Source organism: Biomphalaria glabrata, chromosome 2 (assembly GCF_947242115.1).
Source record: "Biomphalaria glabrata chromosome 2, xgBioGlab47.1, whole genome shotgun sequence".
NCBI lineage: Eukaryota > Metazoa > Mollusca > Gastropoda > Planorbidae > Biomphalaria > Biomphalaria glabrata.
The window spans coordinates 50,028,969-50,043,882 of record NC_074712.1 but is presented as its reverse complement, the minus strand read 5'-3'; the positions used below and the strand labels follow the sequence as shown (position 1 = coordinate 50,043,882).

General features: G+C 36.5%; 1 protein-coding gene across 3 annotated transcripts in view; it reads right to left on the bottom strand.

The window, feature by feature from the left end:
- The window catches only part of LOC106072517 (uncharacterized), a 100,205-nt gene that overhangs the window by 27,809 nt on the left and 57,482 nt on the right, over positions 1-14,914 (bottom strand). Inside the window, exons 1-3 of one of the 3 annotated variants that reach the window (XM_056021096.1) lie at positions 14,088-14,241; positions 10,346-10,454; positions 2,265-2,417 (exon numbers count right to left, since the gene is read on the bottom strand). In XM_056021096.1, the coding sequence (XP_055877071.1) occupies positions 2,265-2,417; positions 10,346-10,454; positions 14,088-14,102 (277 nt within the window). In that variant the 5' untranslated portion in view covers positions 14,103-14,241. Of the gene's footprint in view, positions 1-2,264; positions 2,418-10,345; positions 10,455-14,087; positions 14,242-14,914 lie in introns of those variants that run through there. The other 2 variants (XM_013232901.2, XM_013232899.2) reach the window with 2 other exon arrangements.

The following is a 14,914-nucleotide window of genomic DNA, read 5'->3' as shown; positions in this document are numbered from 1 at the left end:
TCGCAAAAATTGCTGAGGAATGAATAAAGTTGACTTTGAGTTCAGTCAAGGGTGGTCAAGTAATATTTTAGTCCACAACGGACAGTAGCGACTTAGAAAAGTCTGTAGTAATTTCAGATACATAGTAACTTATGGGCAGTTGTTGCCATTGGTTTTTTTTTTGAGACAAGCATTAGTTAATCTGTATTTTCTGCACAGTGTTAACCGCTGAGATGCGGACGTGATTTGTAATATACTCGGGAGACTTTAACGTATTGGATATTTTTGATACCGCTGTTATGCGGATAGGATTGTTTATTATTTCTTGACTTGTAGCACTAACAAGGAGTGCAGTAATATTATTATTGTAGTAAAATAAACTTTATATATGTCTGCTGAAACGGACTTAAGTCAGTTTATAGTATCTGTGTTTGTCACGTGTCAAGAAAACTCCAGGAAGTACGAACCCAGCATTCCACGACATTCGCATTCTTCAAAATTACACCATTTAACTTTTTACAGGTATGTATAGAATGTTGCACTGTCTCGAGACTATTTAATGTTTAAAGACTTAAAATAAAGATAAAGACCAAAGTCCAATATAAGGGCATCAGAGTAATGCTTTTCGCAAATGACTTTTCCCTAAATGCCTGAAATGAACTGTACCTTTAAAATAGCTTGCCTTTTTTGCTAAAGTTTGCACACATTTAGGCTCTAGCATCAATATAAAAAAGACAGATGTGATGCACCAACTTCCTCACAGAACTAAACATTTTCAGAGTTAAAAAATCTAGCAAATGTAAACAAATGTGGCTATTTTGGAAGTACCATATCAGCAAATGACAACCTAGATGTCCTAACCGTGCTGTAGTTCTCCCTTCATTCTTATTTGCATCATGGAGTTTACATTCACGCCACATCAAAAATAAGCATAACTCCTTAAACAAACTTTTAAAAAATTCATCAGAAGAATTGGTTTGATTACATTACAAACGTAGCTGTCACAGATTAACGTCATCAACACAACACAAAGGTCCAGGATATGTAGTATATATATATATATATAAAAAAGTCTCACCAAACGACTTTTTAAAAGAGGAACAGCGTGCTGAAAGGCGCTCTGATAGGATGGGGTCAATAAAAGCGATACAAAGATACCTATAAGAGCTCCCTTATGGACTGTGATTGATATTCACGGTTGGGAAACACTAGCACTCGATCACTCCACATGCCACGTGAAACTGTGAGAATTGGAGTCGAAAGATACGAGGAAAAGAGAGCGAACAGCATGAAAAAAAAAGCAAAATAAAGAATGAGAAAAGAAGCAAGCTAATCAGCAAAAGACTAAACCTAACCATGCCGTGTTTGTGACCAGCTTTTAAATCGAAGATTGGACTTCATAGCCATCTTGGACTTCATAGTAAATGAGAAATGTGGTCATTTTTTACCACGAAGGAGGAGCTTTTATTATGTACTAGACATCAGTTGGTAAAGTCTAGGCGTTTGGTCGTTGTGTTGGACAAAACACCCTCGTTAACTATATTGTGTACTTAACAAAAAGTTTACATGATAGACAAATTCAAATCTTAATTTTTTAAAAAAGGAGATGATTACGTAATTCACGTGTCCATAGGACAATCTAGTCATGCATGTTAATCAGTGACTTTAACTCTGCCTAGTCGGTGGTTTTCCTGGCTGATTCAGGCAATCCATTTCATGTTCTAATAGCACAAGGGATCATTTTGTCCCATTCAAAAGGGGTCAGATAAAAGATTACATGAAATACAACTAAATTGATAATTCTTTTTATCCAGGGAATAATATACCAAAATAAATGTAGAAAGTTGAATAGAAATGTGGCATTCAATTGGGGCTTTGGGAAAAAGCTTTTTTTCCCCTCTAGGCCTGAAACTGATGGAATAAACAAATGTATGCTTGAACTTGGCTTGACTTGGCTACATACGAAAGAGGCTCGAGGTTCGACATCAGACTCGAGAAAAGTTGTGTTTACTGAGCGCTATAGGCAGCACGGAAAAACCCTTTCGAAGATATCCCCTCCCCCCCAAACTGGTCCACAAATGAGATTGGGCCAAAGCGCTCTGAGCATGCTATAAGTTTTGAGTTTTCATCTGTATGACTTGTTGCTTTTATTTGTTTTAGTTTTTTTGTTGTTACTCTAATTATATTTCAATTGTGTTTGTTTCTCAATTTTAATGCTTAGACAAAGAAATAGACGTCAAAAATCTAATATCCAAATAGACCTATAGAAAATAAATGTACCTTACCGTCACAACGGTCCATCCCTTGTCTATATGGAACTGGCGAGTTAAATACGTAAAACTTCAAACACATTTGTACATTTTTGTTGCGGTAAAGTTGATATCCAGGGTTGGTTCTACAATTTTCAGGGTTTGGTTTTGGCCATGCATTCAACGCATCTGAAAATAAAACTACGATGTTAAGAATACGAAGGATTTAGAAATCTACTTTCTATTTGCAAGATATCACTCATTGACGATCAAGTGATCCCATCAACTGTCTTAAGTACTTGCAAGAAACACGGGTTCCTTTTACCTCATTGGCACTCACTAACACCTGGTTTTCACATATTTGCAGCCTGATCACCGTAATTCAAGAAAAATCGAAAGCGTTCTAACAAACGTTTGTATTTTATTTTCGGTATTTCCAAAAAGGCCGCAATGTATAGTATAAACGTAAAATACCACTCTCTCATTAATTGATAAATAAAAAAATAAAAAAATTATAGCTTTTATATAGAGTTACTTTCATGTTTATAGGATGCTATGAACGCTTTGTCCAATCTCATTTGTTGACCAGGGAGGAAGTATCTAGGAAAAGGTTTTCCGTGCTGCCTCAAGTCATGTGTCGAACCTCGAGCCCCCTTCATAGGTAGCCAACCAAGCGTACTTAACCTCTCGACCATGCTTCCGAAATGATCATGAAAAATTTTTAACCGTCATACGTATCCGCATTTCGCATATGGGCACTTTTTACGTCTAGCCGCTCAATAATAACTGGTTTTGACAGATTCAGAACCTGACGACTGCTATTGCGAAAAACGACATGCTTTCTATCAAAACGTTGTGTTTTATTTTCGATATTTTCCCAAAAATCTGCAGTCTGTATATAAAGCATTTTATTTAAAAAAAATATCACAAAGTTTCGTATTTTTAAAGCCATTTTTTTTTCTAATTGTACTTTTTCTTATATGCTTAACGTTATTTCTGCACTCCCTTTTAGACGCAGTCTATTTTTAAAAAATCGTAATACGATTAATAAAATAGATCTAGAGGGTTTTTTTTTTGTGTTTTTTTTCTGAGCGTGAAAAAAATGAGATGAGAGAGCAAGTAATGGTACTTTGTAACACGGGTAAATAATTTAAAAAAAAAACATCTAAATTCTATTAGCATTAAAAAGATACATCTAGATCTATTGCAATTTTGCTACATTCAAAAGGGGTGAAATAAACTATTACATTTAATAACAACAATACACTCAGGCAGATTGTGGCAGATGTCAGGTGGCGGCCCACATCTAAGGGTCTGACAAGGCGTGGTAGCACGACCATGTCCAGACTTAGGATAGGCCACACCTACATCACGCACTATTTTGTGCTGAAGAGAGACGAGCCCCCACTTTGTGAGTACTATGACTCTCGCCTTACCGTGGAACATATCCTCAGTGATTGCCCCAGATACCAGGATGTTAGGGAGAAATTTTTTAGAACACACACCTTGAAAACACTATTAAACAATGGCGACCCTGGGAAGGTACTGGGCTTTTGTACGGGAGGTGGGTTTGTCTACGAAGATCTGATCTTTGAACTGTGAGCAAATATTATTTACATAAGATTTTTACAAAATTATTAAATTTTAACTACCTTTACTATTTTAACTGTGAATAGACCTTGTTTATAATGATTTAACTGTATAAAATTTAGCCCTTGTTATGAAAAGGGAGAGTGATCCTTAAAGGATTACGGGCACGACATGGCCTAAATTGTGCCAATGTGCCTAAACTCAAAACTCAAACTCTTTATATTTAGAGAACAAAATACAAAAATAAATGTAAAATGTAACGGAAAAGTGGCTTTACAATTGGGGTCTTCGGACAATGCTTTTTAGCGGCCCCCGATTGAGGAAAAGACGCTATTGGTTTTGTGTGGCCTGTCTGTCTGTCTGTCCGTCTGTCCCGTTTAGATATCAGAAACTATAAGAGAAAATGAAAATCGGACATCATGATATTTTAGATCATTCAAAGTTCTGATGCAACGGCTACTTTTTCTTTTCCGAAAGTGAACCATCTAATTTTTTAAAATATATATGCAAGCAGATTTTTCAAAAAATTAGGCCTACACAACTTTTCAATGAAAAACTTCAGGTGAAGTAAGTCTTATTAAAAAGTTCACAAGCTTCTTAATGGATAAATCAAGCTCCATTTATAGAATCGCGCATTGGTACAAAAATTGCATCTAAGGTCACAATGGAAAAAATATCAATGGATCATTATAAATAGATTTTCCATTTATTTACTAACTCATGGAATAGAATACTGATTCAAATGTTGTTTTTAAAAAGAATTAAAATACGAACTAATTTTCAATTGTAAGTTTAAAAAAACAAACTACTTTTATACCGCGCAGTTTTCACACATCCCCATTAGGTTATACACTTGACACAATCTAAATTACAATAAATAGAGGCCAGATATAGGTCTAGATTTAGATTTAATTGTATTAAACAATTCGAACAAAATATACATTTATAATCCATCAAGAAAATAGTTCTTCTAACAGCTTAGGGGTTTGCAGATTTATTTGCAGATTTATTTATGATGTAAGCAGTAGTATCACTAAACTAAGGCAGAAAGAGTTTAGAAAAAGTACATAAAAATTAAACACTTAACCCAAAAAGTAAGCAGACAGCTGCAGAGTAAATACATAAACAATGTAATATCCAAAGATAACAACAAAAACCTATGGTCATACATTAAGTCTAAGAAAATGGAAACAACAGGCATAGCGCCATTAAAAGATGAACATAACATAATGATAATGAAACTAAAGCAAACATTCTAAACAAATACTTTGCATCAGCATTCTCAGCCCCAGGAGACAAAGTCATATTACTTAATTGAACCAAGTAGACAACATAGAAGATATAGAAGTACAAGAAAATGGAATTCAAAAACTATTAGCCAACACCAAACCAAATAAAGCGTCTGGACCTGATGGTATTCCAGCTAGATTACTCAAAGAAAGAGAGTACCAAATGACTGGAAAGAAGCTAATGTCACCCCCCCCCCCCTATTGAAAAAAGGAGAAAAATCTGAAAAATGAAACTACAGACCAGTATCACTTACCAGCATCACATGTAAAATCCTAGAACACATAATATGTAGCAACATCATAAACCACTTAGACAAACATAATGTCCTCACCCCATACCAACATTGCTTTAGAAAATATAGATCATGTGAAACACAACTAATAGGACTAATTGATGATTTTTAAAAAGGTTTAGATAATAGTGAACAAATAGATGCTATCTTACTAGATTTTTCCAAGGCTTTTTACAAAGTTTACCACCATAGTTTGATTAAAAAATTAAAATATTTCGGCATTAATGGTCCACTGCATCAGTGGATTAAAGAGTTTCTGATAGGGAGAGAACAAACTGTAATAATAAATGGCTCTAAATCAACACCGATAACAGTAAACTCAGGTGTACCCCAAGGAACAGTCTTGGGTCCACTACTATTTTTAATTTACATAAATGATTTACCACATTACATTACTTCAGGAACAAACGTCGGATTATTTGCAGACGATTGCATAATATATAGAACAATAAAAACAACACAAGACACAGATATTTTACAAAGAGAATTAGATGAATTACAGAAATGGGAATCAAATTGGAGCATGTCTTTCCACCCAGAAAAATGTCATTTGTTAAGAGTAACAAAAAAACTAAAACAAATTAATTCCACTTATCTTATTCATGGCAAACCAGTAACACAGACTAAAAACGCAAAATACCTAGGTGTTATAATAAATGAAAAACTGTCATGGAATCCACACATTGAAAAACTATAAAAAAAATCAAACAAAACATTAGGGTTTATTTAAAGAAATTTCTATAAATCAAATAAGACCATAAAAATAAAATGTTATTTAACCTTGGTTAGGCCAATAATAGAATATGCATCCTACGTTTGGGACCCCTCAACTCAAGAAAACATTAAGAAACTGGAACAGACACAAAATAGAGCAGTGAGATTCATAACAAACGAATATTCACATTTGACTAGAGCAGGGGTGGGCAAATTACGGACCGCTGCATCAGAGGGAACGCCTACAGAAATGCAAATATATTTATTAAAAAAAAATAATTTTAAACATGTAAATAAATTATTGAAATTTCTGTTTCTTATCACTTATGATGAAGAGGCTAAAGAAACATTGTCTCTACATGTCATTTTAAAAGGTTTAAAGTAAATGAAGATTATTCTTATTGGCAATATTTCGAAACATTCAGTCAAAGACGCAAACTAAGGCCAGTATTTATTCAATGCTTCGAAGAACTGTATTGAAAAAAGAAAGCAATCGTAGCAATGATCAGAAGCCCGTGCATTGACTAAGAAAAACAGGTTTTCAATCAATTAAAGAACAATATCCCAACCATTCGCTCTAAACGGGAAAGTTTGTGCAAAGTTACATTGATTATTAAACATATTATCTCAGTAATTAAGCTTATTAGAACTAGGAGTCTTAACCAAGTAGTACTTGAAGATTGGGAAACAAAACATTCCGATGTTCGGTACCACAGTTGTTAGGGTTAGGGTAAGGTGTTGAGAAGAATATGGAATCACAAGGAAGAAATCGTTATGTCCTTTCGAGGATATTGACTGTGACTTTGTTACTAATATTTTTAATGAAGAGTAGAAGGCAAATTTCTTGTTTTTCAATAACAATTTCACAATGGGTGGTTTGCACTTGAAACGTATGTGCAATGTTAATATTTTCCCCATTTCTCCAGCCAAGCAAGCGAAAACAGATTTTATCATTTTGCTTTGCTGAAAGGTGAAAATACTTCTAGTGAAATGGTTTAAGACTTATTTGGATTCCTTGTTGTGGAATTTGAAAGCAAATTTTAAGACGTCAAGAACTTGGAACCTGTTTTCAATACCCTCAGTTCACCATTTAGTGCAGAAGCTGATTCGGCTCCACCGGACATACTTCCAAGCAAATTATGACCTGAAATAGAACCTCTTGATCAAGAACTAGTCTAGAGATCTAGTCTAGATGTAGATCTAGATTATATTTCTAGGCTATTTCATATCAAGAACTAGTTAAGAAATCTAGATCTTGTCTAGATCTCGCAGCAATAGATTCTATATATCTATTCTTTATTCTGAATCTAGTCTTCAACTATTTAGTAAATAGAGTCAAGAGCGATTATGATCAGTATTAGTAGAACTACTAGAGGGTAATAGCCTATGCTGTTCGCATAAAAACCTGCTAACCCGCGGACCCCGAAAGGGGAATAAACGCTATTAGTTTAGTGTGGAATGTCTGTCTGCCCGTCCCGTTTAGATCTCGTAAACTAGAGACGATAATGAAAATCAGACATCATAATATTTTAGATCGTTCAAAGTTCTGATGAAACGACTACTTTTTTCTTTTCTGAAATCGAAAAATCTAATTTTTGAAATCAATTATGCAAGTATTTTTTTCCTAACAATACACCACTTTTACAACTATGCACTATTAACTAGTAACAAACATGGGAGTCTCCTAAGTAGAGGCAATAGTGTTGTTACCATATCATATACACATTTATGCAAACAGTTTTAGATTTTTTGTAAAAAATATCTTTTGTCCATTTGTATTACTAACTTAAATAAGTTATGTTATACCAACTACTACATTTACACAAAAAAGATGTTACTTTTTTTAAAGAGAATAATCTATTTTGTATGCGTATAAGTTGGACATAATTTAAAACAACAATTAATAAATTGTTATTCATGTTATCGCGTGAACTGCCTCGTTACTCCATAGCGATATAATATTTATAATAATAATAAGGCTTGTCTTCGATTCTGAAGATTAGTGAGGAATGCAGTATTTCCTGTGACTGCGCAGTCCCAGCTGTGACCTACATATTTTGCCACATCCAGGGCAAGCATAACCATTGTCCGCAGCTGGTCGATTTAGATTTTCTTTACGCCGTCTGCTTTTGTCCTCGGCAGCAGATTTTCTTTTGGTCTAAAATGTCTCGTTCTGAGGCCGCATGCAACTAGGTGCTCTCTTCTATGTCAGCCAAGAAAAATTGATGCCTAAGCTGGTCTTTTAAGCGTTTCTATGAGGCGCTTCTGTTACGTCAACCAACTTTAAGCTCACCAAAAAGGACTGCCTTTGGCATACGTTCGTCTCCCATACGGGATACGTGCCCTGCCCAGTGCATCTGTCGGACTATAAGAAGTCACTCTATACTGTCTAAACCGGCGTTTAAAGGACATCGCTGTTTGTAGTGCGGTCTTGCCACCGTATGTCCATGATTGAGCGCAAGCATCTTTGGTGAAAGCGCTCAAGCAGTCTTATTTGTTTTCTTTATAGTGTCAAGGTCTCAGAACCATATAATAAGGGTTGAGAGAACCACAACCTAGTAGACATTGATTTTTGTATGCAGGCGGGGCGACTTGTTCCGCCAAACGCTCGCCTAAACGCGTCTAAAAGCGCTACTGGCACTGGCCAGACGGTTATCAACTTTCCTTGAAAGTAAGGCGTCATTTGACATTATACTACCTAGATATGTGAAGTGGTCTACCACGTTAAGGGTCTGTCCGTTTAAGGTGATCCTTGGGCTGATTATGTTTTATTGGGTGACTTCTGGAACACAACTGTTTTCCCGAGGTTTATAGATAAACTGAAAGACGCGGCAACGTATGCAAATTCGTTTACTACGTTCTTCAGATTATGTTCATTGTGAGCTAGCAGGGCACAATCATCGGCATAGCGAAGCTCCGTTACAACCATCTCCTTTTTTGTATGGGATAGTAGACGTCGAAGATTAAACACATTGCCGTTTTAACGAAACCGGATGTAGATGCCTTCGTGCAATCTCTGCCTCATTTGATCCAACATTACGCCAAAGATAATAGCGAATAGAGTAGGAGCGAGTACACAGCCCTGATTTAAGCCATTTTCTTTTAGGAAGTGACCCGACAGGTCATCATTGTGTCTAATCTGGCCTTTTCGTCCAATGTGAAACTGCTTGAGAATGGATAGAAGCGTAGGTGGGAATCCCATCTCGACTGACCGTGTTGAAAGCCTTGGTGATGTCCACAAAGGCAGCGTATAGGTTTAAGTTCTGCTCTTTGCATTTTTCTTGTAATTGTCGCAGAACAAATATCATGTAAGATGTACCTCTACCGGCTCTAAAACCACATTGGCTTTCAGATAAGACCTCGTCCACTAAAGAGTGGGTTAGTCGGTCGAGCAACACTCGAGCAAAGATCTTTCCTGCTACTGACAGAAGTGTAATGTAAGTTAGACTTGTCGCCATTTTTGTATAGGGATATGATTACGGAATCTCGAAGTTCAGGTGGGACCACGCACTTCTCCCAGCATAGAGCGAACAAGTCTGTTAGCCTCTCGGTTAGGGCGACACCACCCATTTTAAATATCTCAGCGGGAAGTCCATCAGAGCCAGATGCCTTGTGTTTTTTTAGTTTAGATATTGCTATCTCAATTTCCTCAAATGTCGGTGGGTCGTCGAGCTCCAGTCTCTTAATTTTCTGAGAGACATTTGCCAGGGAGCGATTCCTCCAATACGTACCTTTTATCACCAAACATCAGACTGTAGTGCTCTGTTCAGCGATTTAGTATATCCGCCTTGTTAGTTAATAGGGTAGAACCATCGGATATTAGCTGTGTCTGGTAAGTTGGGCCATAGGCACATCGAAGCGACTCATAGAAAGAGCGTATGTCACCAGTATCAGCCTGTCTCTGCATGTTTACGGACAGCTCAAGCCACCAATTATTTTTTAGCTCCCTGGCCTTTGACTGCAGAGTGTGACAGAAGTTTTATACAGGGTTCTGGCTGCGTTGTTATTAGGGTTCGCAAGAAAAGAGCGATAGTATTTGTGCTTACTCTTTAACATACTATACTTCGTATAGCAATATAACACTGAACTAAAGGAACTTTTTTTTTTACGAAAATGTTTTTTTCTCGAGGAATAAGAGATAGTGCCTTTACAAAACAATTAGAGCAATTATATATTTATTATAAGACATTAGTTAAGCCAGGTTCACATGTAACTTCACATTCACTTTTACCTATCCTTTGGTTTGTTGACCGCTGGGGCACCACACAAGATCCGTCAACCTTCTTTCTCCATTCTTCTCTGTCATTTCTCTTCGATAGAATTTCATTCTGATGTTCTTTCTGAAAATATTGAAACCTGTCTTTTTACCTGCCTGGGTGTCTCCACACAAACTGTCTTTGTAACCTTGTTTTCTCTAAGCCTGAAACTGATGGTATAAAGGAATGTATTCGGTGTCTACTTTCGCACATTGCTTCCATTAAGATTAAAGGTTGCAAAAAAAAATAGATAGATAGACAGATAGATATATAGATAGATAGATAGATAGATAGATAGATAGATAGATAGATAGATAGATAGATAGATAGACAGATAGACAGATAGATAGATAGTGTTATGACATGATTAGGAATTAGTTATTTGTTTCGGGAATAGGGTAAAGTTTTAATTAGCAACGATGACGTAAAGTTAGTTAAAAAACAAGAACGCTCTAAGCGACGCTAAAAAGAAGACGCTTCGTGTAGAGTAGTAGACTTGAGTACAGTAGAATAGATACGGATTTACGGACATAGTTGACATCGGACGATTCCCTTCTTGATTATTAAATATCTTTATAGAACAACATCAGCGTTGACTACATATTTGATTGTTTCGGCCTTTCGCTAGTGTTACTGAATTAGTTGAGTTCAGCGTTACTTCCAGTCAGATCTACACTAGACATATTGCCAAGAATCAACACCGCGCGGAGGCCTTAACAACGTGGCGACCCCAGACTCGGAGCTCACTGGCATCAACATCCAGAAGGATAGAAATCTAGAGATAGGAGATAAAGTCCTGATTCTGGTGAATGATTTGAAGAACAAGATAGGCAAGCAATGGAAAGGGCCGTACATAATTACTGACAAAACAAGCGCAGTGAATTACAAAGTAGATATTAATGGTAAAGTAAGAACACACCACATCAAACAATTTGAAAAGATATATGGAAAGAGATAGAGAGGAAACACATGAAGAACATATGGAAGCAGAAAACAATGGGGAACAGACAGAAGAATGTTTACTAGTGCTAATAGAAGAGGAGAACAAAGACAATGATATTAAAGATAGACCGCTGCTGGAAGTGAATAAGAATCAAACATGGGAAAAACTTAACTTGGAGAACTTGTCACAGGAGAAAGCAAGAGATATACAAAACATGGTCTACGAATTCAAAGAAATGTTTTCGAGCTGACCTGGGAAGACGAACGTTATTAGCCATGATATAAAGCTAATGGAGGATAAGTCCATCTTCATAAGACCGTACAGAGTTCCATTACATCTACAAGAAAAGGTGAAGAAGGAAATAGACAGTTTGTTGAAACTGGGCATTATAGAACCCTCAGTCTCTCCATACGCTTCACCGATAGTGATAGTAAAGAAGAAAAATGGAGATATCAGACTTTGTGTGGATTATAGGAAGTTGAATAAAATAACGGAATTCGATCCGTATCCTATGCCAAATATCGACGATATATTGCACAAACTCTCGAATGCTAAAATCTTCACTAAGCTGGATTTAACGAAGGGATATTGGCAAGTGCCACTGACGGAGAGGGCGAAACCATATACAGCATTCACGACGCCGTACGGGACGTTCCAATGGAACTGTATGAGTTTTGGACTTATAAACGCCCCTGCTACGTTTAACAGGATGATGGCATCGGTTGTCAGTAATAGGCAGAATGTCATATGTTACCTTGACGACATATATCTATTCCATGAGAATTGGGAGGACCATTTAAAGGGTATAAGAGATATCTTTAAAGTAATACAAGAGAATGGTTTGACCATCCAGGCTGAGAAAGTAGAAATTGGGTTGGAAGAAATAACATTCTTAGGTCACAGGGTTAAAAACAACGTCATCAGTCCCATAGGAGAAAACATTAAAAAGATATTGGAGCTGGAGATACCTACAACTCAGAAGCAGGTTAAGAGTTTATTAGGGCTGGTAAACTATTACAGGAAATTTATCAGGAACCTGGCAGAAAGTATGAACCCGCTAAATAATTTACTGAGAAAAGGGCAACCACAGAAAGTTAAATGTGACTCGGAGTGCAGGGAGGCAATAGAAAAGATTAAAAAGATTTTCTCAACGGACCTGATACAAGGAGAAAGTGTTCTACGTATCAACGGATGCGTCAGGGAGCGCTATTGGGGGATGTTTAATGCAACAATATGAGTGTCTGCATCCCATAGCGTATGTCAGCAGGAAACTGTCAGAAGCGGAGAGAAGATATAGTGTAGTGGAAAGGGAGGCACTGGCAATAGTATGGGTGGTGACGAAGTTAGAAAGTTATTTGTTGGGCAAAGAATTTTGTTTGCTCACTGATCATAAACCTCTCCAGTTCATGCAACAGAAAAGCATGAAGAATGGAAGAATATGTAGATGGTTCCTGATACTGCAGAATTTCAAATTTGAAATAAAGGCAATAAGCGGAAGTATCAATATAGTGGCGGACATGTTGTCTCGAGTTACGTTGAGATAGGTGAAGGAGCATATAACTTGAACACAGTTGATTTTGTTTTAATTTAAGTAATCGAGTCGGCTAGTAGTCATAATTAGATGGGTATTAGGTTGTGTTAAGGTATCTTTGAATAGGATATTTATGTTATATTTGTGTTATTATTAGATTAGCTCATGTTGGTTATTTATTTCGGGTAGTAGGTATGAATTGTATGTATGTTTGTATGAATAGAAAGGGCATTTATAAGGCGACGATGTAGTTACATCACGAAAAAGTAAGTTTTATAATTTATTCTTTGTTGTTGATCCTGATCATACATCAGTCAAGAGTTAGGTCGTGTGGGGACAAGTAAGTGGAGAGAGGAAATAAAATACACATGTAAATGCCTGAAAGAACGTTAGGTGTATAGTGAGAGAACGAGTATTGATAAATGTCGATTTGTCATATTAGGTAAATTGTCTGTCCTGACGTGTAAGGGAAAGCGGTGTAACCTCTGGAACGTGATGTGATGAAGTATAGATAGACACACCTAGAGTGTCAGCGCAAACGAACTATGTCTGCGGTCACATATGGCACATCACATTGGACAGTATCACTTAGTGACACTTGAGGGAAATATGTATTCAGAGGAACTTGATTGTGGACACAGGAAGAGAAGTTGAAACCGCAATTAAATCTCAAGTTGTGTTGTCTTTTATGTTTCCCTACATTTTGGCCCTTGCACATTGTAAGACTAAGACAGTAGATTAAAAAATTGACAGGCAATTTTTTTTAGCGGGAGGGGGAGGAGTTGTTATGACATGATTAAAAATTAGTTATTTGTTTCGGGAATAGGGTAAAGTTTTACTTAGCGACGATGACGTAAAGTTAGTTAAAAAACAAGAACGCTCTAAGCGACGCTAAAAAGAAGACGCTTCTTGTAGAGCAGTAGACTTGAGTACAGTAGAATAGATACGGATTTACGGACATAGCTGACATCGGACGATTCCCTTCTTGATTATTAAATATCTTTATAGAACAACATCAGCGTTGACTACATATTTGATTGTTTCGGCCTTTCGCCGGTGTTACTGAATTAGTTGAGTTTAGCGTTACTTCCAGTCAGATCTACACTAGACATATTGCCAAGAATCAACACCGCGCGGAGGCCTTAACAATAGATAGATAGATAGATAGTTAGATAGAATTTACAATAATAAATCTATCACAGATTTATCTCAATCTGTTTACCAATACTTTTGTAGTACTCACATAAATACGATCCATTAAATGCCTTTGAAACTGTTTGTAATAATCCAAAACTTGTTAACATCAAGTAAAAAAAAGGAAAGCCAAAGATGTTGAACATCTTTTTCATTCAATTCAATGCGTTATTTTACATCTTACTAAAACAAAACAAATGATAGAAGACATGAATCACAAAACGAGCAATTATATAGAAAATTTAATGTACACGTGGATTAATGTAAAATGTACATGTCAATTTTAATTACGACAGCAAAAATTTTAAAAAAAGGTTATCGATTTTTAGTCCGCTAGATGTCTTAAGGAGTTAGGTAATTTTTTTTTTAGGCGATAACGGAATTAAACAAAAAATCACAAAGAAACTTTATACGAGAACTAAATTCATAGGCGGCCCACTTTTGTCCACCTATAAAGTCCTCATTTCAGATAGACAATACTTTCTTCACAAACTACAATCTACCAAGAACTACAATCTTCCTTGCAAGATTGCCTTTGATCACTTCCACCCACTGGCGGATCTACGGGATTGGTAGTAGGGGCGAGCTTACTTGACCGCCCCTCAAAATTAACGTTCAAACTAACATACTTTAGTAGCCCTTGAATTAGTGTATCTGTTACAATAAAAATTTCACGAACCGCTCTCTTTTTCCTTCTCTCTCCATCTCTTGCTCGCTCTCTGGAACCCACATTGTTTTAACTTGCACATCGTGATTACTTGCAGTATAATGAGATCCCTACATAAACTCGAACTCATATTTTGGGCCCGTTAATTCTGGTACTACCACTTTTACGGATATAATGTATCCACTCCCTCCACCCCCACCCGCCAAAAA